This window comes from Drosophila yakuba, chromosome X, assembly GCF_016746365.2.
Source record: "Drosophila yakuba strain Tai18E2 chromosome X, Prin_Dyak_Tai18E2_2.1, whole genome shotgun sequence".
Classification (NCBI taxonomy): Eukaryota; Metazoa; Arthropoda; class Insecta; order Diptera; family Drosophilidae; genus Drosophila; species Drosophila yakuba.
In genome coordinates, this window is record NC_052526.2 from 10,722,337 (window position 1) to 10,745,273 (window position 22,937).

General features: G+C 42.4%; 7 protein-coding genes and 1 long non-coding RNA gene across 13 annotated transcripts; 3 read left to right on the forward strand and 5 right to left on the reverse strand.

Moving 5' to 3' along the window:
* Positions 1–15: 15 nt before the first annotated feature.
* Positions 16–2,367, reverse strand: LOC6524952 (peptidyl-prolyl cis-trans isomerase). Its single transcript, XM_002100756.4, has 2 exons — positions 2,095–2,367; positions 16–585 (listed from the first exon to the last, which is right to left on the reverse strand). Exons 1-2 carry the CDS (start codon positions 2,350–2,352, stop codon positions 160–162), a joined length of 684 nt encoding a protein of 227 aa, XP_002100792.1. The 5' UTR covers positions 2,353–2,367; the 3' UTR covers positions 16–159.
* LOC120320837 lies at positions 831–2,088 on the reverse strand. Its single transcript, XR_005560420.2, has 2 exons — positions 1,310–2,088; positions 831–1,246 (listed from the first exon to the last, which is right to left on the reverse strand). It is a non-coding gene; the product is annotated as an uncharacterized LOC120320837 (long non-coding RNA).
* Positions 2,368–3,507: 1,140 nt separating the features above from the next.
* Positions 3,508–5,271, reverse strand: LOC6524953 (27 kDa hemolymph protein). Its single transcript, XM_002100757.4, has one exon. It carries the CDS (start codon positions 4,997–4,999, stop codon positions 4,091–4,093), a length of 909 nt encoding a protein of 302 aa, XP_002100793.1. The 5' UTR covers positions 5,000–5,271; the 3' UTR covers positions 3,508–4,090.
* A 67-nt stretch (positions 5,272–5,338) lies between these two features.
* On the forward strand, positions 5,339–7,368 carry LOC6524954 (XK-related protein 6). Of its 2 annotated transcripts, none has more exons than XM_039372339.1 (5): positions 5,339–5,732; positions 5,794–5,949; positions 6,122–6,252; positions 6,436–6,588; positions 7,234–7,368. In XM_039372339.1, exons 1-5 carry the CDS (start codon positions 5,503–5,505, stop codon positions 7,320–7,322), a joined length of 759 nt encoding a protein of 252 aa, XP_039228273.1. In that variant the 5' UTR covers positions 5,339–5,502; the 3' UTR covers positions 7,323–7,368. The 2 variants fall into 2 exon arrangements, with proteins under 2 accessions (XP_039228273.1, XP_002100794.1); XM_002100758.4 differs by lacking the exon at positions 7,234–7,368 and adding an exon at positions 6,663–7,114 and having other exon boundaries at positions 5,341–5,732.
* Positions 7,369–7,617: 249 nt separating this feature from the next.
* LOC6524955 (calpain-C) lies at positions 7,618–10,129 on the forward strand. Its single transcript, XM_002100759.4, has 2 exons — positions 7,618–8,351; positions 8,414–10,129. The coding sequence occupies exons 1-2, from the start codon at positions 7,621–7,623 to the stop codon at positions 9,723–9,725; spliced, it is 2,043 nt and encodes a 680-aa protein (XP_002100795.1). The 5' UTR covers positions 7,618–7,620; the 3' UTR covers positions 9,726–10,129.
* LOC6524956 lies at positions 10,029–12,436 on the reverse strand. Of its 3 annotated transcripts, none has more exons than XM_015190502.3 (4): positions 12,307–12,436; positions 11,497–11,841; positions 11,118–11,433; positions 10,029–11,010 (listed from the first exon to the last, which is right to left on the reverse strand). In XM_015190502.3, the coding sequence occupies exons 2-4, from the start codon at positions 11,835–11,837 to the stop codon at positions 10,714–10,716; spliced, it is 954 nt and encodes a 317-aa protein (XP_015045988.1). In that variant the 5' UTR covers positions 11,838–11,841; positions 12,307–12,436; the 3' UTR covers positions 10,029–10,713. The 3 variants fall into 3 exon arrangements, with proteins under 3 accessions (XP_015045988.1, XP_039228296.1, XP_039228288.1); XM_039372362.2 differs by having other exon boundaries at positions 11,118–11,430; positions 11,497–12,239; positions 12,307–12,424; XM_039372354.2 differs by having other exon boundaries at positions 11,497–12,239; positions 12,307–12,421.
* Positions 12,437–12,734: 298 nt separating this feature from the next.
* Positions 12,735–13,403, reverse strand: LOC6524957 (HIG1 domain family member 2A, mitochondrial). Its single transcript, XM_002100761.3, has 2 exons — positions 13,167–13,403; positions 12,735–13,084 (listed from the first exon to the last, which is right to left on the reverse strand). The coding sequence occupies exons 1-2, from the start codon at positions 13,309–13,311 to the stop codon at positions 12,921–12,923; spliced, it is 309 nt and encodes a 102-aa protein (XP_002100797.1). The 5' UTR covers positions 13,312–13,403; the 3' UTR covers positions 12,735–12,920.
* A 2,653-nt stretch (positions 13,404–16,056) lies between these two features.
* Positions 16,057–22,666, forward strand: LOC6524958 (high mobility group protein DSP1). 3 transcript variants are annotated; one of them, XM_039372333.1, is made up of 7 exons: positions 16,057–16,074; positions 16,714–16,826; positions 18,638–19,093; positions 19,177–19,338; positions 19,414–19,577; positions 19,709–19,883; positions 19,950–22,666. In XM_039372333.1, exons 2-7 carry the CDS (start codon positions 16,803–16,805, stop codon positions 20,130–20,132), a joined length of 1,164 nt encoding a protein of 387 aa, XP_039228267.1. In that variant the 5' UTR covers positions 16,057–16,074; positions 16,714–16,802; the 3' UTR covers positions 20,133–22,666. The 3 variants fall into 3 exon arrangements, with proteins under 3 accessions (XP_039228267.1, XP_002100798.1, XP_015045991.1); XM_002100762.4 differs by lacking the exon at positions 16,057–16,074 and having other exon boundaries at positions 16,096–16,826; positions 18,617–19,093; XM_015190505.3 differs by lacking the exon at positions 16,057–16,074 and having other exon boundaries at positions 16,096–16,826; positions 18,641–19,093.
* The last annotated feature ends 271 nt before the right edge of the window (positions 22,667–22,937 follow it).

A 22,937-nucleotide genomic window follows, 5' to 3' on the forward strand; every position in this document is an offset into this window, starting at 1 on the left:
ATATAGTTAAACATGTCTATTGAAAATATGTTGGTTGTATTGTATTTTTCTCGTAATATTACAGTAATTGGTAAAAAAAAAATGTTTTGGAGAAAATGCAAATGGTTTTCGTCTTAACAGATTTTTCTTCTTGTAATGTTGCTTTTGCATCGCACATTCTTAAAGAGAACCAGAGTTAGCCACCATGATCTTCTTGGAGGTCTTGCCGGACTGGGATCCATAAGATTCAATCTTCTTGACCACATCCAGACCCTCGACGACCTCACCGAAGACGACATGCTTGTTGTCCAACCAGGCGGTCTTCACGGTGCAAATGAAGAACTGGGAGCCGTTCGTGTTGGCGCCAGCGTTGGCCATCGACAGGATGCCGGAGCCGGTGTGCTTCAGCTCGAAGTTCTCATCGGGGAACTTGTTGCCGTAGATGGACTTGCCGCCAGTGCCGTTGTGGTTGGTGAAGTCGCCGCCCTGGCACATGAAGTTGGGGATGACGCGGTGGAAAATGGAGCCCTTGTAGCCGAATCCCTTCTCGCCGGTGCACAAGGCGCGGAAGTTCTCGGCGGTCTTAGGCACGACATCGGAGCGCAGCTGCAAAAGGCAAACAATATGCAAAACTGGGTTAGTAAATAAGAAATTAATATTGGCAAAATACACAAACAAAGCACGACTTTCAAATGGGTCAACCATTAAGTTTCTTTTTGTTTGTTTATCCCGAGCCGGACGACCTTGAGACTATTTACATTTATCTTTTTTTTTTTTTTGAAGACTGGACACTTTTTTGTTTAATTCATGTTGAGCGGGAATAAACAATCAGCTGTTTTCTTGACGCCGCAGACGCCGCAGACGCCGCGTTTTTGTCTCGTTTTTCGGCGCCATTTTTAGCCCTTTGATAAAATAGCACGTTTTTGGTATGCTTACACATACACCCATAAATGTGTGCATAACTATACCAATGGAATAAATACATAAATATGATGTACGGAACTTGCAGTGCACTGGAATTTGAGCAATTTTCCAATTCATGCAGTAAGAGAGACAATTGTGTAAATTAGTCAAGATTAGTAAATACTTTTTCTATTGCGGCTTCTCTATAAATTTACAAATTTTTAGTGTAGAGATTTGGCGTAAAGTACAGACTTTTTCTCGCACTGTACACATATACATATGCGTACATATATCCTATTGGAAGAAAAATCCTAGACATGTGGGCTTGGTTTACTTCGCGGGCAATGACTTTATTCCCAGGCCACTAAAAATACACATAAAACATTTGCTTTTCTTTTTCTCTATTTAAACATGATATATACATTACATCATCGGCGGAATTAATAGTGAGTTCATGCTTGGAAACGGGTTTACAGAACTCGCGCATTCACACCCGAATATCTCTGTGTGTACACTGTACATCTGCGCGTACATACCCGCATACACACATGTACATATGCGAGTGACCGCTTGGAGGTTATGTTCGTGTATTGATCTGCATGAGTGTATGGGTATGGGGCTACACACACAATCAACACGCCGGAATGTACATATAGCACACACGCGCATATGCATTTAAAATACCGGTAAAAATTGCACACCATTTCAGCCAAAGTTTGCCGACACGTCAATTAAATTAAGGAAAATTCCATTCTATAAAGATAATGCCACCAATCGGCCGATTTGCGGGGGGTGGTGGTGGTGGCTGCTTGTCTGCCTGCTCGAAATTCCGCGATGTAGATATAATTATAGAGATTTTCCGATTAAACGCGCCTGTCCAATTGGGTTGGAAAATTCAAATTCACCCAGAGCGCATTGTCATGCAATTACTCATGGAAAATAATTGCACTTGTCGCTGGTAAATTAGAGGGCGACTTTGCGCTGTGTGTGTATATATTTTATTTTACAAAGTTCTAATTCCGTAAAAAAAAGGGAAAAACTGTATGTACTTATCACCCGCGGCATATAATGTAAAATACATAGGCTTAATGCGCGAGAAATGGCTTTATAGAAAATCACGTGTTTTTCACTTTCTGCTCAAATTTTACAATAAAAAAAATAAAAAACTCAACTTAAGTTTTAAATTTAAAAAAAGAAAAGCAAATAACTCACCTCCATGATGATCCGACCGAGGGGCTCGTTGTCGGCCGTCATATCAAAAAATACCCTAGGCAAAGTACTCATCTTCGACGCTTTCGAATATTCGCGAACAATCTGAATTCCAAATTGCAACTGACCCCTATTCGCACTGCACGCTGACGAAGCTAGGGTTATAGATTTTTTAGCTAAAATGGCGGACTCCGCAATCTGAAATGCCGCTGCCGACCTGTGCCGAAACTGTCGAATCAGAGTTGCACCGAAAGAGACCATCGTGTATGGCGTGCGGCCGTATGTACGATACTACGATACCGTTCCATGCGTTCTATTCCGCCCGTTCCGCTGCTGCTGCTGCGGTCGCAGCTATTGTTACATCACTTTGCGGCGCCCATAAACGCACTTTTTGCGGTCCATTCCCCGCCCAGCACGCATAAATGGTCGCGTTCATGCGCCTATTAATAATTATTATTATAAAAATATACATTTATTTACACTCATTTGCAACCTTTAATTGAAACAACACATACGCTTTTATTCAAAAAATATCGTGCAAAAAATCACAGCGTCGTGATCAGCGCCTATGAAGACTTTTTATTATTTATAAAGAATTATTAAAATATAAAAACCTATTTTTAAAACTGTGCCATCCTGCATCGGCACATTTGTCACGTTTTGAAAAACAGTTTAAAAATATAGACAATACAGTAGTCAATGAGAAATAACCGAAAACAAAAAAATTGTAAACTCAAAAGTCACAGTGAAATCACGTAATCATTTTAAGCATTTTTTAAAGCATACTAAATGAAAGCCCTATATGTTATTTAATGCATATGTAAACTTAGATGTAATAGTAAATTTAAATTGTTATATTATTTTTTAATATTAATTAATATTCGATAGTTCAATTAAGCGAGTCACATTTTCAACTTTAACATTTAAAAACTATGTTTAGGCCAACACTATTGCTTTTATACATTATTATAAATAAAAATAACTAACGCTGCTAATAAAGTGCAATTATTAGCGATATAAAGAACTAGGTTTTTATAAAATTAATATTAAAATTTCATTTGGAGAAACGATGGAATGATGATGAACAAACTAGATGAGAAAATTGCACGATAAAAAAACAATTGAACTAACAAAACAACGTTTAAAAATACTACGGTCTTTTTTAAGATTATTTTTCGATGATTTTGAATGATTACTCTCAAAAAAACATCAATTATCGAAACTATGTTTTCAAATTTTGTTCAACGTTCTGCCGCGAAATTCAAAAATCGCGCCCGCAGTGAAAACTAGGTGGTGATTCATTACTGAAAACGAAATGAATGGAATTGCATGGTCTCTACTGCTCTGAGTACTTTTCACCACCTAATTGACCTTTAACTCCCAAGTATTAATGAGCTCGTAGTACTATCAAATAAATTTATTTTCAAATTTATCACTTTATTATTACAGTAATGATACGTATATTCATTTACAAAACTTTTCCATTCATTTTTCATACATATATAGCATTTCATTTCCAAAACCCATACCCAATCCACTGTGAAATAGTGAGATTACCATAGCTGCCCTCAGAGAAATACGCGATTTAATACAAACCCAACTCGAATCAGAACCATTAAATTTATATAAAGCATTGAGATGAACGCACGACAAAGGCCAGAAATTCAGAATCAGACTCAGCAGTAGAAGCAGAAGTATAAGCATCGTTTACAAATACTACACATAGAAAAAGGCAATTAATTACATAAATTAGAAGCACCAAACCACAAACGACATAGCTGCCTGTCTGGCCTGTAGTACCTTGACATGCGCATCGACGAAAGCGGTTGAACTATGGACACCTGTTCCACGGCAACATGCATACATATTAATATAAGCGAAGCAAAAGCTTAAAAACAGTGATTATCGCTTTGGAATGGGACTGCCAAAGTCGAAGCATTGAGAAGGCATTTTAAAGATTCGGATTCGAGATATATAGCGGACTAGCCTAGACTTAGAACTAAGGAGACTTTTGAAAAGCGAATCGCAGTATAAGCGAAAAGATGCCCACAAATGATGGCCACATTTGTTGGAATGCCCGACTTCCTCCGCTGGCCGCAGCCGCAACGAGTGGCGATTTCTGATTGTCTCGGCACAGTGTTTGGTTCCTGATGAAGGTGAACATGGACTCGACGAGATTCGCGGGTGATATGTCCGAGCATTGCTCCAGTTTTTTGACCACACAGGCCTGCAGTGTCAGCATTTCGTCGCACTGCTTCTGCCCGACCGTCAGCTTGGGCATGCTCTTGATCCGGTTCTCCTGCAGATCGGAAAGGTTCAGGTACTCGGAGAACGTGTCGTTCACGCACTGCTGGATGTTGTCCTTCTGGGACTCAATGCATTCGGGTCCCTTTTCGGCGATGAAGAGGGCTATCTTATCGCCATCCTTGTGGCAGACAAAGTTGAGCACACTCTGGATGATCTGCTTGATGACATCCTGACCCTCGCGCTCCTCGGGCACCAGACATGGCACCAGTTTGGCCGTAAACACATCCACACACTCCACGGCATTCGAACGCCGGCTGCAGTACTTGTTAAAGACCACATCCAGTTCGCCCTTGGGCGACGCCTCCTGTATCTCCTGCTGCATCGCCGTGTAGTTGACGATGCCATTGAGGCACTCGGTTAGCACCATAAATCCGGATTCGATCTCGCCGAACGCCTCGCCGCCCGCCTCCTCGCCGGCCACCTCGATGCATTTGTTGCGGATTAGCTCCTTGGCGTCGTTAACGCTAAAGTTTGACTTGCTCAGCTGGTCGGGCAGTTGGGTCTGGATCTGGTCCAGGTCCAGCTGGGCCATTATGCCAGCCGCTGCCAGTACCACCAGCCAAATGGCGCATATCGCTTGGCTTACATATGTCCTGTTCATGTTGGCTGTATTTTTTGCTCTCCTCTTTGTGTTTTTGCCTTTTGCTCCTCTTCTATTCTCCTTTGATCTGCTTTTTGCACTTTTCTTTGTGGTTTTATTCGCATCAAACCTTTATATTATTGTTATTATTATATTATTGGTCAATGTCAATCCGTTTGGCAGAATGTGCATTTGGGCAATTGGAAAAACTTAATTTAATTAGGAAATCACTGGATGGAATTCCCAATTGGAGATTCTATCCCACCCGTTAGGCTAGAGATGGCACTTGGGCGATGACCCTATCGATGCACAAACTATGTACCGATAACATCGAACGATCTATATCCAGTTCAAATGAACAAGTTCTTAAAGAATTCAGTCTTTATTCTAATCTTCAATGTTTTAAATCGAAAACCTGACTCAACTCAACAAATTGCAGTGCAGAGTAGTTTGAAGGTCGAGGCCTTGGATATATTGTGGAATAGGGTGTCACATGTGCAATATCTCAGCTGGAAGGAGGAGTTATGGCCTCCGCGGAACAAAGAACCGAGGTGGACGCCCTCAGGATGGAGCCGATCTCAAAACTAAGCATGCTGCTCACTCTGGTGTCCATTCTGTGGCGGTTCGTCTCGATCTGCATCAATTGGAGCCTGGCGTATACGTACTTTATGGAGGAGTCGTACGGCTACTGCGCCTGGACCATTGGCTCCATTCTGGTGCCCATGACAGTCACATCGGTCATATATATACACACGTACGAAATCGATAGCGTGTACTTCCCCCGAAATCTACAGATCACGAACTATGCATTTCAGCTTGAAATACACCCATTCGGGTGAGAAACGCATCGTGGAACGAGGGATATACTCAAATGTTGTGATCTCATATCTCTTTCGCGATGTCTACGCCCTCAACTATGCTCTCAAGTACTCGATGGCCAAGGAGCGGGATGACAAGCAGGAGGAGATCGGGTGAGTACTGAGTGCAATGTCAGCTTGTCGGTCTTGTTTACCCATATATGTAGTATGTATGTCTAATAGTTTTCAGTAGATTTATGCCCTAAATGGGTGTATTGCCGATTTAGTTAGTCGAATGGCCATTTGATCTTTATTGAAAACGAAAATCGAAATTCGTATTTTGCAGATACTACCAAAAACTCATGACGGAGGAGTGCAATGTTAGTTTCGTTCGGCTTTTCGACTCGTTTCTGGAATCAGCGCCGCAGAAAATATTACAACTGGCTATTGTTTTGCAATCGACAACGGAGTTCACATGTAAAACTTAAATAATAATACTACATCAGCAGTTCTGACGTTTACTTTCGGAAATCAAAGTCAATTCGGGCAGTGCATTCGTATTTTACCCTAGCATTTTGATTGTATGCAACGAAAGTGAAACTCGGCGTGGAAAGTCAGTGGATGCAAGTAGCTATTAACCATTCAAATTACTTTCCTCAGACTACCGCCGGATTGCGCTCGTCGTCTACTTTGGCAACATAGCGTGGTGCATCCAGGCGTACAATCACTCCAATCGCCTGGCTCAACTGGACAAGCATGATATCGCGGCAAAGGGACGATTTCTTCAATTTCTCTTCCTGCTCTGTCTCACTGGTAAGTGTAGCACTTGGCAGTGGTGCTTAGCATCGGTAGTAGTATGCCTGTAGTTATTTGATTTTGTTTTGTAGTTTCGAGAACGCTTTGCATCGCATATGTGGCCAGTTTGTTTCCCATCGAAACAGTGATCATCTGTGCGGCACTCGCTTGCTTTTGCGGCACCATTGTATTCCTTGTGGACTCGCCAATGATCGCCGAATCCCGCCTCATGAACTACCTGTACTGCCTGTGCTTCGGCGTAGTCTACCTGTTTATATTTACGCCCGTCAAGGATGCGCCAACCAAATACAAATACGCCTTTTATCTCACATTCTGTTTGTTGCAAAATGCAATCGCCTGCGCCTTGTACATTCCTCTATACCTTGCCACCACCATTATTGCCTTGTATATTGTCGGCATTGCTCTGCTGATATTCTACTACACGTACTGCCATCCAAATACCGTGCGAACTTATTTTTAATGTACTGTAGTACCATTTTGTATAATAAACGTTTGTATGCCACTTTTGTTGCGCCTTTGAAAATAGATTTTTCTATCGATATTTCAGTCTCGATTACAAGTAGTTAGATTTTGAATTTAGTTAGTATCAGTCGTTGTTATTTAACAATGTTCACTAACTTCGATGATTGTCGGGCGAACTAGTGCCCAGATATTGGCCAGCAGTGCATCATTGGCCATTCCAGCTGCGCATGCGCAACAACGAACCCAAGATGGTGGAGTTGTTGGAGTAGCTGGAACCAGTTGGCGGAATCGGAATTAGGAATCTGGAATCGGTGGCTGTGAGTTGAGCTGGGAGCCCAATTAAAACGGTTCCCGCTGATGAACCGAGCGGAACCGGTTCGGGATCGCAGCTAGACTTGGCTAAGCTAGTTGGCATTGTATATTTCATGCAGCTCGTTAACTTTCACTTCGGCTACGAGGGGCGGAGACCAAGGCAAATCGCAATTGAGCACTGGGACTTGGAGTAGCAGCGATCAGGATCGGGTTCACGAAAGCGGGAGTGATGTGAAGGATATCAACGCCCAGAAGATGGCATCCAAATACGAGCGCATACTAAGCGATTGCAGGGCGAAGAACGTGCTGTGGGAAGACCCCGATTTCCCCGCCGTCCAGTCTTCGGTCTTCTACTACCAAACACCGCCGTTCACCTTCCAATGGAAGCGCATCATGGATCTGGCGGATGGTGGCTCCGGTACGGTGGCTGCAACCAGTGCGGGACCAGTGTTCCTTAACGAGACGGCCGAATTCGATGTGGTGCCTGGCAAAATGGGTGATCGCTGGCTGGTCTCCTGCCTGGGACTGTTGAGTTCCCTGAGGAACCTCTTCTATCGCGTGGTGCCCGCCGATCAGACCCTAGCCAGTGCCCATGGCGTCTTTCGTTTCCGGTTGTGGTGGTGCGGCGAGTGGGTGGAGGTGCTCGTCGACGACCGTCTGCCCACCATCAATGGGCGATTGGCGTTCATGCAGCCGCAGGCATCCAATTGCTTCTGGGCCGCCCTGCTGGAGAAGGCAATTGCCAAGCTGCACGGCTCCTATGAGGCGCTCAAGTATGGCACTCGTTCCGACGGACTCACCGATCTCCTGGGCGGCGTGGTGCGGCAAATGCCCATATTGGCGGACAACATTCGGCCGCAGACGCTCAAGGAGCTCCTCACCACCACCTGCATTGTCACCTGCTTGGCGGACAAGAGCGGCACCGTGGCCAAGAAGAATCTCGCCGAGCGCATGCCCAACGGTATCCTGGTGAACGTTAACTACAGGTAAGCCATGGGCAAATCTATATTTTCCCAACTACAACGACCTTTTCTCTTTGATTCTACAGACTTTCCAGCCTGGACAAGGTGAAGACCCTGATGGGTGACTCGGTGCAGCTGGTGTGCCTGAAGGACACGTTCTCCAGCAAGCCCTTTGGCGAGAAGACGCACTTCCTCGGCGACTGGTCACCGATGTCCAAGACGTGGGAGCGAGTGTCGCAGGTGGAGCGGGCGCGTCTCATCCGGCAACTGGGTCCCGGCGAGTTCTGGTTGTCGTTCTGCGACTTTGTGGAGATCTTTAGCACCATGGAAGTGGTGTACCTGGACACGGAGACGTCCAATGACGAGGAGATGCTTAAGAGTCGTCCGCTCCACTGGAAGATGAAGATGCACCAGGGCCAATGGAAGCGTGGCGTCACCGCCGGTGGTTGTCGCAATCACGAGTCCTTCCACATTAATCCGCAGCTGTTGATATCGGTGCAGGATGAGCAGGATCTGGTGATTGCCCTCAATCAGCACACGGCCGTGGAGCCGAAGGTGATTGGCTTTACGATGTACACATGGGATGGCGAGTACATGCTCAGCGAGTGCCTGCAGAAGGACTTCTTCAAGAACCATGTGAGCTACCTGAATTCGGACTACGGGAACACGCGGCACGTTAGCTATCATACGCACCTGGAGGCGGGTCACTATGTCCTCATACCGACCACCTATGAGCCGGCGGAGGAGGCACATTTTACGGTCCGCATCCTGGGCACCGGATCGTTCCGACTCTCCTGCCTGGAGACGCAGACCATGATACTGCTGGATCCGTTTCCGGCACTCAAGAGCACGGATGCCGAGCGATGCGGCGGCCCGAAGGTAAAGAGCGTGTGCCAATATGAGCCCGTGTACATGCAACTGGCCGATGAGAACAAGACCATTAACTGCTTCGAGCTGCACGAACTCCTGGAGGCGTGCCTGCCCAATGATTACATCAAGGGATGCGCCAACATCGACATCTGTCGCCAGGTGATCGCACTGCAGGACAGGACCGGCAGTGGCCGCATCACCTTCCAGCAGTTCAAGACCTTCATGGTCAACCTGAAGTCCTGGCAGGGCGTCTTCAAGATGTACACCAAGGAGAAGGCGGGCATTCTGCGCGCGGAGCGACTGCGCGATGCCCTGTGCGACATCGGTTTTCAGCTGAGCACGGACATCATGAACTGCCTGATCCAGCGGTATATCCGCAAGGATGGCACACTCAGGCTCAGCGACTTCGTTTCGGCCGTCATCCATCTGACCACCGCCTTCAATCAGTTCCATCTGAAGAACTACGGCCAGGTGAACGTGATCGAGGTGCATCTGCACGACTGGATTAAGAGCATACTGAGCTGCTAATCTCAGTGCTGCGGGCGCGGAACCCGCTCCACTAAATTTCCATCAACACTCTCTTTTTTTTTAATCCTAAGATTTATATACTGGTTAAGGATGATGATGATGACGATGCTGCTGGTCAAAAGCCAGTTTCGCTTGAAAGATTTCTTAGTTTCTTCCATTTGAAAATCAAAAGAATGTCTTTCTTAATCATACTCTATACTCTTCTTTAAATCTCCTAATTTATAACTAGTTTCTGGAACTAGAGTTTAAACCCATATCAATATTATTTATATGGAATCGAGCGAAATGGGCAATGCGATCGCAGATGTTTATGTACTACTGAGAATTTTATTATTATTTATTGTTCTTATGGCTAACAATTAAACGAGCGCTGAAGGCGAGACGTGTTCAGAGTATTTTCAAAATCTATGTATGTTTATTTATTCCTGACCCCAAACCGGGTGAGAAGGACTCCAAGTGATAGGTCTATATGCAGATACAATAGTTGGCCTTTCCGATCAGCGTTAGTTGGATTATCTGATATAGTTATAGTTGCGGGTATTATTTATAAAAGACGTGTGTGTAGTGTGTAGTGTGTAGTGTGTAGTGTGTAGTGTGTTTACAAGCGAGTATTTTGTGCACGAGTATTATACATGGTACACCAGCGGATACAATCCATAGTAGGCTTAAAAGATGATCGCATGTGCGTGGTTCTCTACAGTAAAATGGGTAACGATTCCAGCGCAGCTGCAGTCCGGCACTCGGGATGCTCATGCTCCTGGCTCGATAGCTTCATGTGGCCAACATTTGTGTTCCTCGAGAACAGCCCACACTTGTGCCTCACTCTTTAAAATAGTCTAAAATATCAGCGTGTAATCACTACGATCTGCAGTTAGTGATGTGGACGACATGACCGGATCTCTCCTCCATCCCCGAGCTCCGGAATCCCAATCCCAATCCCAATGGACTCCATCCAATGAAAATGTACCATACCCAATTGACAGCACATTTACATGGAGGTGCCATTCTGGGAGGAGGCATCGCTGATGCGACGAGACAGCGTCGTCTTGCGGCTGATGGACTTGGAGTTGCCGATCTGGTTGGCGCTGGAGTGGTAGTTTGAGCTCGATCCTCCACTGGTCGGGGTGTCGTTCAGTGACTCAACAGTGCGCATCGCCGACCGCTTCAGGGAGCCAGTCACCTCGTGCGGCTCCTGGTAGCCCGAGTCCATGTCATCGTGGTAGGAGTCCATCAATGGCGTGGGATCCTCGTAGTCGTAGTCGACAAAGCCATTATTGTCAAAGGACTGCAAATCAATCATAAGTAGGGTTTTTCCAATAAGTTTTTCTTTCACAATCAAAGACGCCCTAAAATAGGCCACGTATTGTGGCCACTATACTATACAATCCCTACCTTGACAAAGGACTGCGAGTGCTTCTCGTAGCCACGGAACACCTGGCTGTGCGACTTGCCGCGATAGTCTACCGATTCGTAGTGCCCGTCCTGGGAGTTCTCGATGATGAAGTGCCGGGTGCCGTGGGGCGTTAGGGTGGCCCACAGGAGACGGCTGTCGTTGACCAGCTGGCTCTGGAGGAGATCCCGACTGTTGGCCGTGGCGCAGGGATACAGAATTCCGCCGGATGTGAAGGCATTGGATTTGGTCGCCTCGCCCAGGGCATTAATAGCCGTCTGCTTGATATTGGCGTCATGGTACGAGAAGAAGGAACTGCTGGAATCCCCAAAATAGCTGTAGAAATACAAGCAACATTTTGGTGCAACCATCAAGACTTACTCTCTGCATCGCATCACAATGAGGGCCAGGAAGCAGCCGAACACGAAGATCCCGATGCAGGAGGAGACGAACAGCCAGACGCTCTCCAGACTCTTGGAATCACTCCTGACCAGCTCCATCAGCGCGTTCCCGCTCTCGTTGTGCTGCATCCCATGGCCGCACATGAAGGCGGCGAAGCACGGCTGCGACTCATTGGAGGGCACCAGGATGTCCACCGTCGCCGGCTTGGAGATTAGGAAGGACGGCAGCGGTGGCGGCGGCATCGATAGTATAAAGTCCGGCGGTGGACCGGCCAGCTGGTCACAGCTGCCGACACAATTTCCAAAGAGCATGTTCATCATGAAGCTTAAAATGCGTCCAGAGCACACAAATATGTAATTACCATCGAATCAATGGCGCATACCCCAATCTAAACCCGCCGTATAATCATGTGTATCTGTGTTGTGTTCTTGGATTCACAACATCGTTTTTGGGGGTAGGTTTTCAACTACTAACTAGCAAACGACTAATCGCAACCATAAACCCGTAATGAAATAGTTTTTATCATTTCAGACCAGACTCTCTAGTAGGTGCTACTAAAAAAAAAGGTGCTACCAATAAGTTTGGTTCGAATACACAAGTACAAACAAAGCCATTAGCTGGAAAATTCCTTTGCATCCCCACGGGTGTTTTAAAATCCTTTTTTGGCCCCTCGATTGCACCAGAGACTTTCGGATTTTGATGACAGCAAGAATGTAGGAGCCCTTTGGGGAACCCATTAACAGGAAATTAACTATACTGCAACATTTGAGACTGAAAACACTTTCGTACCTTTCAACACAATGCCCTGACTTGTGTCAAGGAAATCCCAGTCAGAACTGAGTGGTAGTAACTATCCCAAATACTTGGCTCTCCTCTCCAGCTCCGTCAGAGGTGCGCGCGCATCTCCCCCGCAGAATGGGAAATGCCAGTAACTCGACGATACCTTCGAGTCCGGGACACTTACCCCCGTGCCTTTGGACACACCCAGGTATGCTCCTGTATATGCATGCACAACTCTAAGGACCTTTCAACATTAAACCATAGATCATTAAGTGAACTAAAAAATCACTAAACATCTCTAAACTCATAATTTACATGATATGTATTATTTATTTGAATCTATTGTTTCATCACAGCTAAAACTATCACATAAATAGTAGCCCCTTAAGATTTTTGGTTTCCCACATTTCAGTACAACAAATTGAGACATTATAAAATTATCATCTATAGGTATCTTTTAGATACTATCTATATACAAGTTAACGTATATTTAAACATTTATATAAGTTTGCTGTCGTAGGTGGTAGCTTTTTGTAACATGGGACTCAAAAAAAAAAAAACAGAATACAACTGAATGAAAAAATTCAGCCTATATATTTAGAATCATAATAATATTGTTATAGTTATTTTTTATCAGTGTATGTCATGACAACGCCGACAACTAGGGCCATAACGGTAAATCCCTGAGCAGCAATACGAGTTCGCATCATCAGCTGCGACATCTTCCGATTGCCAGTGCGAAAGTTGTATAAGCCAGCTGTAAGCGCCGCCGTCGTAGCCAAACATCCTGAATGCAAAAATAATAAACAATTGCAGCAATAAATGGATGTGTACATTGTTTGTTTACATAACCCGGCAAACACACTCACCCAACGGAACCAGCGGATTCTCCTTGATCTTGCGCTGCAGCTTCTCCTTAGTCGTTTCCACCTCGGCAACGGGTCCCAGATCCTGGCGTAATTGTATCCAATCCAGTTCCTCCTCCGGAAGCGAGACTTGAATTTTGTTTGACATATCGCGTTTAGTTCCGGGAAATATTAGGAAAACGGCATCAAACAAGTCAAATTCTATTATTCATTTGGAGATGACACCGACGCATATGATGTGCGTGCGTTCACACTATTTAGCCGATAGTTTTCGCACGGCGATTATATGAAAATGAAACCAGCAATACAAAAACGTTATTTTTAAATTACCAGAGATCTTTCCTACTTCGCATTATTAAAATGAGATACCTTAAAAAGGATTATATTTGTCATTATGTAGCCATATTTAAAAAAAATTTTTTGATTTAAAGAAGCAAGAAAATGGATGGTATATTAAAGGAGCCTTTCTTGGGAGTCTATAAAAATATAAATCAAAAAAATATAACGGGTGTTTTTTTTAGAGGTATAGAACTTTAAGTTGGCATTACTGTTCAAGATGGCGACCGATTTAATAGCTGTCAAGTGATTTATTCTCAGTTTGGTTTGGCAATTCGTCATGAATAGACTCACGCCTGAACAACGCTTGCAAATAGTGCAATTTTATTTCGAAAATAATGGTTCTGTGCGGAATACGTATCGCGCACTACGTCCATTTTATCGTCGACAAAATCGTCCATCAGAGCAGTTAATTCGATTAACCATGGACCGTTTTCGCACCGCGTTTACTCTTATTGATAACTCGCATCCCCAGAGACGCCGTACGGTGCGTACAGAAGAAGCTATTGCTGCTGTAGAGCGTAGCATTGAGGAAGACCCGAATGAGTCCATCCGCCATCGAGCACAGGAATTGGATCTGTGTCCATCCACTTTATGGAAGATTTTGCGGAAGGATCTTGGTTTGCGTGCTTACAAAATCCAACTCGTGCAAGAATTGAAACCAAACGATCATCAAGCAAGGCGTAGATTCGTCGAATGGGCCCAAAACGAGATTGCTGTTGTTCCCGATTTTCATAAGCGAATTTTGTTTAGCGATGAAGCGCACTTCTGGTTGAATGGCTACGTCAACAAACAAAACTGCCGCATTTGCAGTGAAGCTAATCCTCAAGTGTATGTCGAAACACCGTTACATCCAGAAAAACTGACTGTTTGGTGCGCTGTATGGGCTGGTGGAATCATTGGTCCGTACTTCTTCAAAAACGATGATGGCCAGAACGTTACAGTCAATGGTGATCGGTATAGAGCCATGATTACTAACTTTTTCATTCCTGAATTGAACGACCATAATGTCCAGGAGCTGTGGTTCCAACAAGACGGCGCAACGTGTCACACAGCTCGTGACACAATCGATTTATTGAAAGACACGTTTGGTGACCGCCTAATTTCACGTTTTGGACCTGTGAATTGGCCTCCAAGATCTTGTGATTTAACACCGCTAGACTACTTTTTGTGGGGCTATGTAAAGTCATTGGTCTATGCGGATAAGCCACAAACGCTAAACCATTTGGAAGACAACATTCGCCGTGTTATTGCCGATATACGGCCAAATATGTTGGAAAAAGTCATTGCAAATTGGACGTCCAGATTGGACTACATCCGAGCCAGCCGTGGCGGTCATACGCCAGAAATCATATTTAAAATGTAATGCCACAAGATTATCTTTCATGTCAATAAAATTCATGTCAATCGAATAATCCATCGTTGTTTTATTGCAATTTAAAGTTCTATACCTCTAAAAAAAACACCCGTTTTTTTAATCGTTTTAATCGTTTTAAGCAAATCTTTTACAAAAACTAAATACATTTCTGAAGTTTGCGTATACGTATAATAAAAATCAAATTAAAAAAAAAGAAAATATTTAAATGGCCAATATAATTGAGAATTTTGTTTTTTGGGTTTTTGTGACCTCATACATTACATTTGTACATACACATACATATGCATTATTGGCTCTCTCTGTAAAACTAAACTCACGAGAGCAAAAGAGAGAGCGAAGTACAGTCACACAAAATGAAAATGTGTATGTAGCGGGTCGCTGCGATGTACATATGTTTGTGTGTTCCACACGTATGTACATACAGCTGCGTTCGTGGGAATAGTAGTGCGAGAGCATCAAACGGTTTTTTCGTATTCCCTTTTGTTAATTAATCCTTTGCTTTGTCTTCTGTGTCGCAAAAGGCGCAATGCAGTTATACTACATATTATATTTTAATCTTTCAGTTTCTACTGTACTTAATTCTTTTTAAGAGAACATCTAATTTTCAGTCGATCATATGAACTAATCATTAAAAAAAAAGAAGCATTTTTATGATGGAATATTTATATGAAACAATCAATTTAGAAAGTAGCGGTCATCTGCACTGCTATTAGCATGAACACAGTTGTATATGCTTGGTTATGTATCAATGTGTTTGCATTGATGCATATCGGTTTTGTAGAATTCGTACAGCCAGGCGTACATGCATACGTCGCATTAACGAATGTAGCTGGCAGTTAAAAATAAGATATGTATGTTTAAAATAAATTTTGGCCCTAAGAACTGTATAATGTACATATGCATACATACAGTTCTGTATTTTTCCCACACTCCACACGCTCCATAGTTTGTATGTTTGGCACGCAAGCGTTTATGTACATACCCGTGTTCGTATGTATGTACGAAAGTAACAGGCCAAAATGTTTTATAAGGCCTTTTCCCTCCACCACGTGTATGTACATATGTATGTATGTATGTATTGGCTCTCTTCGTGCTCTCACTCTCCCGCACACAAGCACAGAATTGCGCACACAGTCCAACGCAACGCAACGCATACACATTTATCCGCCCGTTTGAATTTGGAAGCACAGTAAGAAGGTAAGGCAGAGACGGCAATTCAATTCATTCGTTGTTGGTACGAGCGGCGCGCGAACGAACATCATATATTGTATTTTCCGCATTCGCATTGATACGATACCATACTGTGTGCTGTGTACTGTGTACTGTATAGCATATATACCATACCACACCAACAAAACACAAGCGATACGATACGATACAATAAAGTCAGCGTATGCAGCGCTGTTTGTTTATTTTTTACAAGCTAAAAACAAACGACAAAACAAATCCGCAAAGCCGCCCGCGTTCCGCGTTTTGCCAACTAAAAAACAAATAAAATCAAACAACAAAAAAGGCAAAAAGGCCTAGACGCAAATAAAAAAGAAGTACAAAAAACAACGTGCACTGTGAATTTTTTAAATTTTCAAAGTTTTGGCTTGTGCTGTGTTCCTTTTTTCCTGCTAACGTGCATCGCACATACATTCGCATTCGTATCCGTACATACATACGTGCAATAATCAATACAATACGACGTACAACAAACTGCGTAGAACAGTATTAAAAAAAGGAAACAGAAAAAAAATCTGGCTTAAGACTCGACTCCAATTTGCGTTGGTGTGCTTATTACATACATACGTATTTGTGCTAAAAGTAAATATATATGCTTTAACCATTTAGGACTAAAAGTGAAGGATATATTACGGAAATCCCAGTATAAAGCCAATCCACGATTAAAACATTCGGACTAGATCCGAAAACTCACAGTTATGGAACACTTTCATCAAATACAGGTAAGCTTGTGTGCAGGTATACGGCGTTTTATTTAAAACACACATGCACACATTTATTTACACTCATGGCACAACACACATACAATCATGGCCGCGTTTTTTGTATAGGTTGCCGCGTTTTAATCATTTTCCCGCCAAACGACAATGTATAATTAATAAAAAGCCAGACGCTTATTTATTAATTATTTATTTGGATATTTCCGAACCTTTTTGCCTTTACTCAGCCACAGTGGAAACTTTTTGTGAATATATATGCTGCATACATACTTACATACGTACGTATGTACATGCAAGCGTATGTACATCCATTGCGTCTCGCTTTTGTTTTTAGTTATTAAATAAATAGGCATGTAACTAAATGCTACAAGAGTACGCCTTTGTATGTGCAAGTATGCATACAAACAAAAAAAACGACGCTGTACAATCAAAATTGTATTTTGCGTGCGCATCCAAGTCCGCCATTTTTCTTATTAGTTTGTATAAATACACAAATATATTTATACCAAGAATCGTGAATGCGTGCATGTAAACGGTAAACCGCATTGCATTTCGTTTCTTTTAAAATATGCTGCCTTAATGCGATGTACGCACGTTTGTTTGCATGCATAGGTACATATAATATGCAAAAAATAAGGAGAATATGATGTACATAAAATAAAAATACATACACATATGAAAACCTGTACGTGAAACGGCCCAAATCGCAGCTTGCGTAATCCGAAATTGGCTATATTTTTACCCATGTGTGCATAAAATACAAATGTATGTATGTATGTGCAAATACTTGTCTATGCAAATATTTATGCGCACATGTATATCTCTGTACTCACATATGTATCTACGTAAAATGGCTCTCTAAAATACAATTATTATTATTTTTTGGCAGTGGTAGGAAAGTGTATTATGCTTTTTTGCACAATTGGCAAGCAGAAAGGGGCTTTTTTCGGCAAAAAGAATAATGAGTTCATTCATGTTTTGTAACTCTGACGCCCTGGTTTTGCACTTTAAGCCCTGGAATCGGAATCGAAATAAAGACAATCAAATCCGATTCACAAAACGGAACCGGTGCTACTCGCTCTGCTTCTTCTTCCCCCAACAATAGTTCCATTGCCTTGCCCGATTCATGTAAAAGCTTTCTATCTATGGGCTCAACAGCTGGTGCGATAATTACTATTAATTTGTAAACAAAACAAGCTAGATTATTGACATTGAAATTACGCTTTCAATGGAAAATAAGAGACTATCTTTTGGTCAGGATTTGGTATTATATTCTGGTATTGACATCAATTTATCGGTATCTGTAGATAACGAGTATCTACACGTTTATTTACATGGAAAGTAAATGAAAAGGATAACGCCCCAATTCCGACAGATACTTTTTATATCTTTTGATGATTGCTATTTAGATTTTTGGCTTTAAGTAAGACTAAGACTCTTCAGACTTAATAATTATTAAAAATTAGTAAAAAAAAAACTAGCTAAACTTTGATAAAGTTAAAGAACTGTTAAATATTTTCACAAATCAGCAAAATATTCTAAATGTAGAGATACGATTGTTAAGAAATATCCAATTTTCTGCACCTTCGATTCTTGGCGCTCATTAAACCGCAGAACTCACAATAAAAAAACGCACAGTTTTCACTATCGCTAGTATTAAGGACTATCTTAGTGGTTAGTGCGATGCCAGACATCGAGAATCAAGCCAAATGATTGTAGTGTATTGTTGTAGCCCAATCGACTGGCATCGCACTAATAATGCTAATAAACATCATCAACCAACTATTGATCAGCAAACAATTCAACACTATCAGCAGCAATTGGCTGCTCAGCAACAACAACAAGTACAACAGCAACAGTTGCAACAACACCAGGTGGTGGTGCAGCAGAATCAACAGCAGGCGCACCAGAACAGCTCCAATACCACAGCCGGCGTGGGCACCCAACAGCTGTTCACATACAAAATGGCCAGCAGTTTTCCGAATCCGGCCACGACGATGGCCCAGGTGGTGGCCACATCGAACGCAGCCGGCACCACGGGCTATGACTATCGTCTAAATATGGCACAGGCAGCCGCTGCAGCAGCCGTACCCGGCTCCCAGTGGTGGTATTCGGCCGCAAATCAGGGCCAGGTCGATGCCAATACAGCGGCGCAACTGCAGCACCAGCAGCAGCAACAGCAGCAGCAACAACAACAGCAGCAGCAACAGCACCAGCAGCAACAACAGATGCAACAGCAGCAGCAGCAACAGAATGTCATCAATTCGGCGGTAAGTTTGAATACGAGAATATGCCATTTTCATTCCCTTCAGCCAGCTAACCTTGTTCCCATTTCCGTTCCTCCAATCCACAGAGCCCCATGATCAGAGGCGGCAAGGCCGATGCCAAGCCCAGAGGCCGAATGACCGCCTACGCATACTTTGTACAAACTTGCAGAGAGGAGCACAAAAAGAAGCATCCCGATGAGACGGTGATATTCGCCGAATTCTCACGGAAGTGCGCCGAAAGGTGGAAGGTAAGTAATGAGAATATTAATTGCCCTAAGGACTCCTTGTTTTAAAGTGGTTTGCCATCTATCCCATCCGTCTAGACAATGGTGGACAAGGAGAAGAAGCGCTTCCACGAAATGGCCGAGAAGGACAAGCAGCGATACGAGGCGGAAATGCAGAACTATGTGCCGCCCAAGGGAGCGGTCGTGGGACGTGGCAAGAAGAGGAAACAAATCAAGGACCCCAATGCTCCAAAACGTTCATTGTGAGTTCGTAGCAAAGTCAATTATCATATTATGCTATATTGTATACACAATTGTGACTGCAAGATAATGAAGCGAATCAGATCAATAATGATTTACTCTGCCTTATTCCATCCCCTTTTTTTCCGCCTAGGTCTGCGTTCTTCTGGTTCTGCAATGACGAGAGAAATAAGGTGAAGGCACTTAATCCCGAGTTCGGAGTGGGCGACATTGCCAAAGAGCTGGGACGAAAGTGGTCCGATGTGGATCCAGAGGTCAAGCAGAAGTACGAGTCGATGGCCGAGCGGGACAAGGCTCGATATGAACGCGTAGGTTTTTTGATATGCATAACCACTTGGATATCCGATTAACATGTGAATTTTTGCCTTTAACAGGAGATGACCGAGTACAAGACGAGCGGGAAAATCGCCATGTCCGCACCGTCGATGCAGGCGTCGATGCAGGCGCAGGCACAGAAAGCTGCGTTACTTGCCGCCGCTGCCCAGCAGCAACACCAGCAGCTGGAAGAGCAGCATGACGATGACGACGGCGATGGAGATGATGACGAGAACCAATAGGTTTAGCAGTAAATACTCTTCACTATTTATACACACGATCGTTGTCGCGATGGAGGAACAAACATGATAACGTTGGTCGATCTATTATCAGGTTGGCCAATGTGTGTTGAATATATATTTATATATATAAGGGTGTGCCCTTTTAGAGGTTTCGCTTTCCGGTAACAGAACACTGTCACAATTTGTTCAGGATCATCTGGCAAAGCTATTATCAATCGTGTTTTGATTAAAGACAGGCTAACATTCATGGTGGAAAGGTTCTTTTTTTTTTGTTTTGTTTATTTTTTAAGCAGCAAGGATGTGCATAGAGCTCTTGTGAATCTCTTTCCCTTTTTTTTTCCATTTGTAGCACCCCCGAATGAGCGGTGTAAGTCCTTTTCAGAAATATTAGAAATATAGAACCAATGTCAAACTAAAAATCCAACTATCACAGAAATCTCTCGAACTTTCAGAGAAGGTTTTCATAGTTGACCGAAGGGGAGACCATTGTTCCTAGTGTATTTCGAAACAATACGAAATCTCGTGAGATTCTGTGAAATTTAGGGATTTTTCAAGCGATTTCCATGCCAGGCGTGGGCAAAATGTCTGCAGAAGATTTCTGTGATTGGCAAACCAAAGCACAAATTGTTTTGTTTCATTTTTCTGTGACAATTTGATGGTTATCGGGAAGTGGAATCTCTAAAGAAAGCACCTATTATATATATGTAAATGCATATATATAAATAATATATAATTTTTTTTTTTAACATAAGTAATCAAATTTCCATGAATTATGAAGATAAATCACAAAGAAACCTTTTATAAGTTCTATGTTAAGATGATTAAGATGAATACGATTAAGTATGGTTAGATTAAAATGACACTCATCTGTCTGCAAACCTTATTTGTGCTTCAGTGCTAAGTTTCTCCTAAAGTAATAAGAAGAATTATTTTATAAATTGAAGAAATTCATCATGATGTCATTCGTTCTCAGCAACTATGAAGGTTACCACTACATTTATAAATATTGGTACATATTTCCCATTTATTAAAGTTAGATTCACCATAATGAAACTATAATTAATGCGTTCGAGTTTATATGTTCCCCACACGAAACAAACTCAATGAAACGTGATAATGTGAAATACTTAACTCAGTGGCGGGTGATATCTCGATCTATTTATTTTTGCCGCTCTCACAACATATATATCCTCCAAATTCCATTTCATTCAACACATGTTTACTTAGTTCATTTACCAGTTTACCAGTTTAGTTTGCGATTCGTGAATCAAAAGATCCTTGGAGATAATTGGGTTTGTCCTCATTTGTAAATAGATACACATCAACTATAATAGTCACGATCATAAGATACGGAAAGTTGGTCTTCGGTTGTTCGGCGATTCGAGAGGAGGAGCAACCAAAACGATATCGGACATTGCAACAATTGTTGTTGACTTGGCCATGTACATACTATTTGAAGTATTATTTAGATGAGACTACGTAGAAATTAACGAGAATCGAGAGCAAATTACAACATACAAGCCTAATATTAGAGTAGATTTCAGCGGGACTGCAAAGTAATGTAAAAACTAGTTTTTGCGTCGGCCTTAAAAACGCCCAAATGTTCCAGGCACAGAAACAAATCAGAAACAAAAACAGAAACAGAAAAAGAAACAGAATGAAAATGATAATGAGAAAGTGTTTATGCAGATGTAAAGGGAGACGTTCCTCCGGCCTTTGATAGATGGGTATGCATGAAAAGAGATCACCACCCGTTGGCCACAACGGCTGGAAGGATGTTTTCCTTTAGATCGCCTGTATAAGCCAAGTAGTGGTTAGATTATAACGTGATAAGAGAGGAGCTGAAATTATTACCATGGATGCGTCGATGGTCAGTTAACCAGGACGCCTCTAGCTGTACGCCTAACTTCGCTCTCGCCACGTTATGAGTGCGAGATATGCGTGTATATGCATGTAATTATATATATATACATATAAATAAACATATATATTTTTTAGCATGATTTTGATAGAGAATAACTCGCCACCGAGATTATATTCATAGAAGTGTGTCTAGGTTAAACCTTTAATTCCTAATTTTCTACAATTTGACGGTAATCCATCCCCTACATAATAAATTACTATGAAAATTCCAGTTCCCTGTGCGCTTTGTTATAAGAACTAAACTATTATAAAATAAACTTTTAGAAATGAGATTCCCTTTTTTTTTTGTTCTTAAGATGGAATGATGATGTTTTCTTCAGAACCATTTGTCTTTATCTTTATTTTTAATTAATGCTTGGTATACGTAATAGATGAAGAAGAACTTTTATGTTAAAAATCCCAATAATGAACAGCTTTAGCTTTTATATTTGATAGACACAACACTCGGTTGGAACCACGACCGAGTTCCTAAACTTAAAATGTGTGAATTACATTAGCAATACTATAGTAGCCACTAAGTATTTGTTTTTTTTTCCTAAGAATTTACACAATACTGTAAAAATAGTTTGAAATAAATTTAATTTAGCTAGATGTACGCTTGTAAAGGCAAATCAGAGAAAATTTCTTATGAGTTGTTTTGCGTATGTGCGAGTACTACGAGTGGTACTGCTGTGTGCCAAAATGGTTTTGCAGGGGCAGATATATGCATGTACATATTATTATCGATGGTTCAGATGATTTCGTCCAAATAATATCCAAATGTTTTTCCCAGGGCCACGCAGAGCTTCCTTATTCAAATGTGCGGTTTTCAAAAGAACAGACCTAATTCACTACTGAAATTTAAACTGAAATATTGCGCACTTATATCTAGGGAAGATGAAA

What these genes read in the sequence shown, in the direction of transcription:
- LOC6524954 (XM_002100758.4), top strand. Translation starts at nt 5,503, where the DNA reads ATGGCCTCCGCGGAACAAAGAACCGAGGTGGACGCCCTCAGGATGGAG. An exon ending in TCGGTCATATATATACACAC is followed by an intron (nt 5,733 to 5,793) that starts GTACGAAATCGA and finishes TATGCATTTCAG; the next exon opens with CTTGAAATACACCCATTCGG. An exon ending in GACAAGCAGGAGGAGATCGG is followed by an intron (nt 5,950 to 6,121) that starts GTGAGTACTGAG and finishes CGTATTTTGCAG; the next exon opens with ATACTACCAAAAACTCATGA.
- LOC6524957 (XM_002100761.3), bottom strand. Translation starts at nt 13,311, where the DNA reads ATGTCAAACAAAATTCAAGTCTCGCTTCCGGAGGAGGAACTGGATTGG. An exon ending in GAATCCGCTGGTTCCGTTGG is followed by an intron (nt 13,085 to 13,166) that starts GTGAGTGTGTTT and finishes TTTTGCATTCAG; the next exon opens with GATGTTTGGCTACGACGGCG.
- LOC6524958 (XM_002100762.4), top strand. Translation starts at nt 16,803, where the DNA reads ATGGAACACTTTCATCAAATACAG. An exon ending in AGAATGTCATCAATTCGGCG is followed by an intron (nt 19,094 to 19,176) that starts GTAAGTTTGAAT and finishes TCCAATCCACAG; the next exon opens with AGCCCCATGATCAGAGGCGG. An exon ending in ACAAGGCTCGATATGAACGC is followed by an intron (nt 19,884 to 19,949) that starts GTAGGTTTTTTG and finishes TGCCTTTAACAG; the next exon opens with GAGATGACCGAGTACAAGAC.
- LOC6524956 (XM_015190502.3), bottom strand. Translation starts at nt 11,837, where the DNA reads ATGATGAACATGCTCTTTGGAAATTGTGTCGGCAGCTGTGACCAGCTG. An exon ending in ATTGTGATGCGATGCAGAGA is followed by an intron (nt 11,434 to 11,496) that starts GTAAGTCTTGAT and finishes TGGGGATTCCAG; the next exon opens with CAGTTCCTTCTTCTCGTACC. An exon ending in ACTCGCAGTCCTTTGTCAAG is followed by an intron (nt 11,011 to 11,117) that starts GTAGGGATTGTA and finishes ATTGATTTGCAG; the next exon opens with TCCTTTGACAATAATGGCTT.
- LOC6524953 (XM_002100757.4), bottom strand. Translation starts at nt 4,999, where the DNA reads ATGAACAGGACATATGTAAGCCAAGCGATATGCGCCATTTGGCTGGTG.
- LOC6524952 (XM_002100756.4), bottom strand. Translation starts at nt 2,352, where the DNA reads ATGGTCTCTTTCGGTGCAACTCTGATTCGACAGTTTCGGCACAGGTCG. An exon ending in TCGGTCGGATCATCATGGAG is followed by an intron (nt 586 to 2,094) that starts GTGAGTTATTTG and finishes TGCCTTTTGCAG; the next exon opens with CTGCGCTCCGATGTCGTGCC.
- LOC6524955 (XM_002100759.4), top strand. Translation starts at nt 7,621, where the DNA reads ATGGCATCCAAATACGAGCGCATACTAAGCGATTGCAGGGCGAAGAAC. An exon ending in CTGGTGAACGTTAACTACAG is followed by an intron (nt 8,352 to 8,413) that starts GTAAGCCATGGG and finishes TTGATTCTACAG; the next exon opens with ACTTTCCAGCCTGGACAAGG.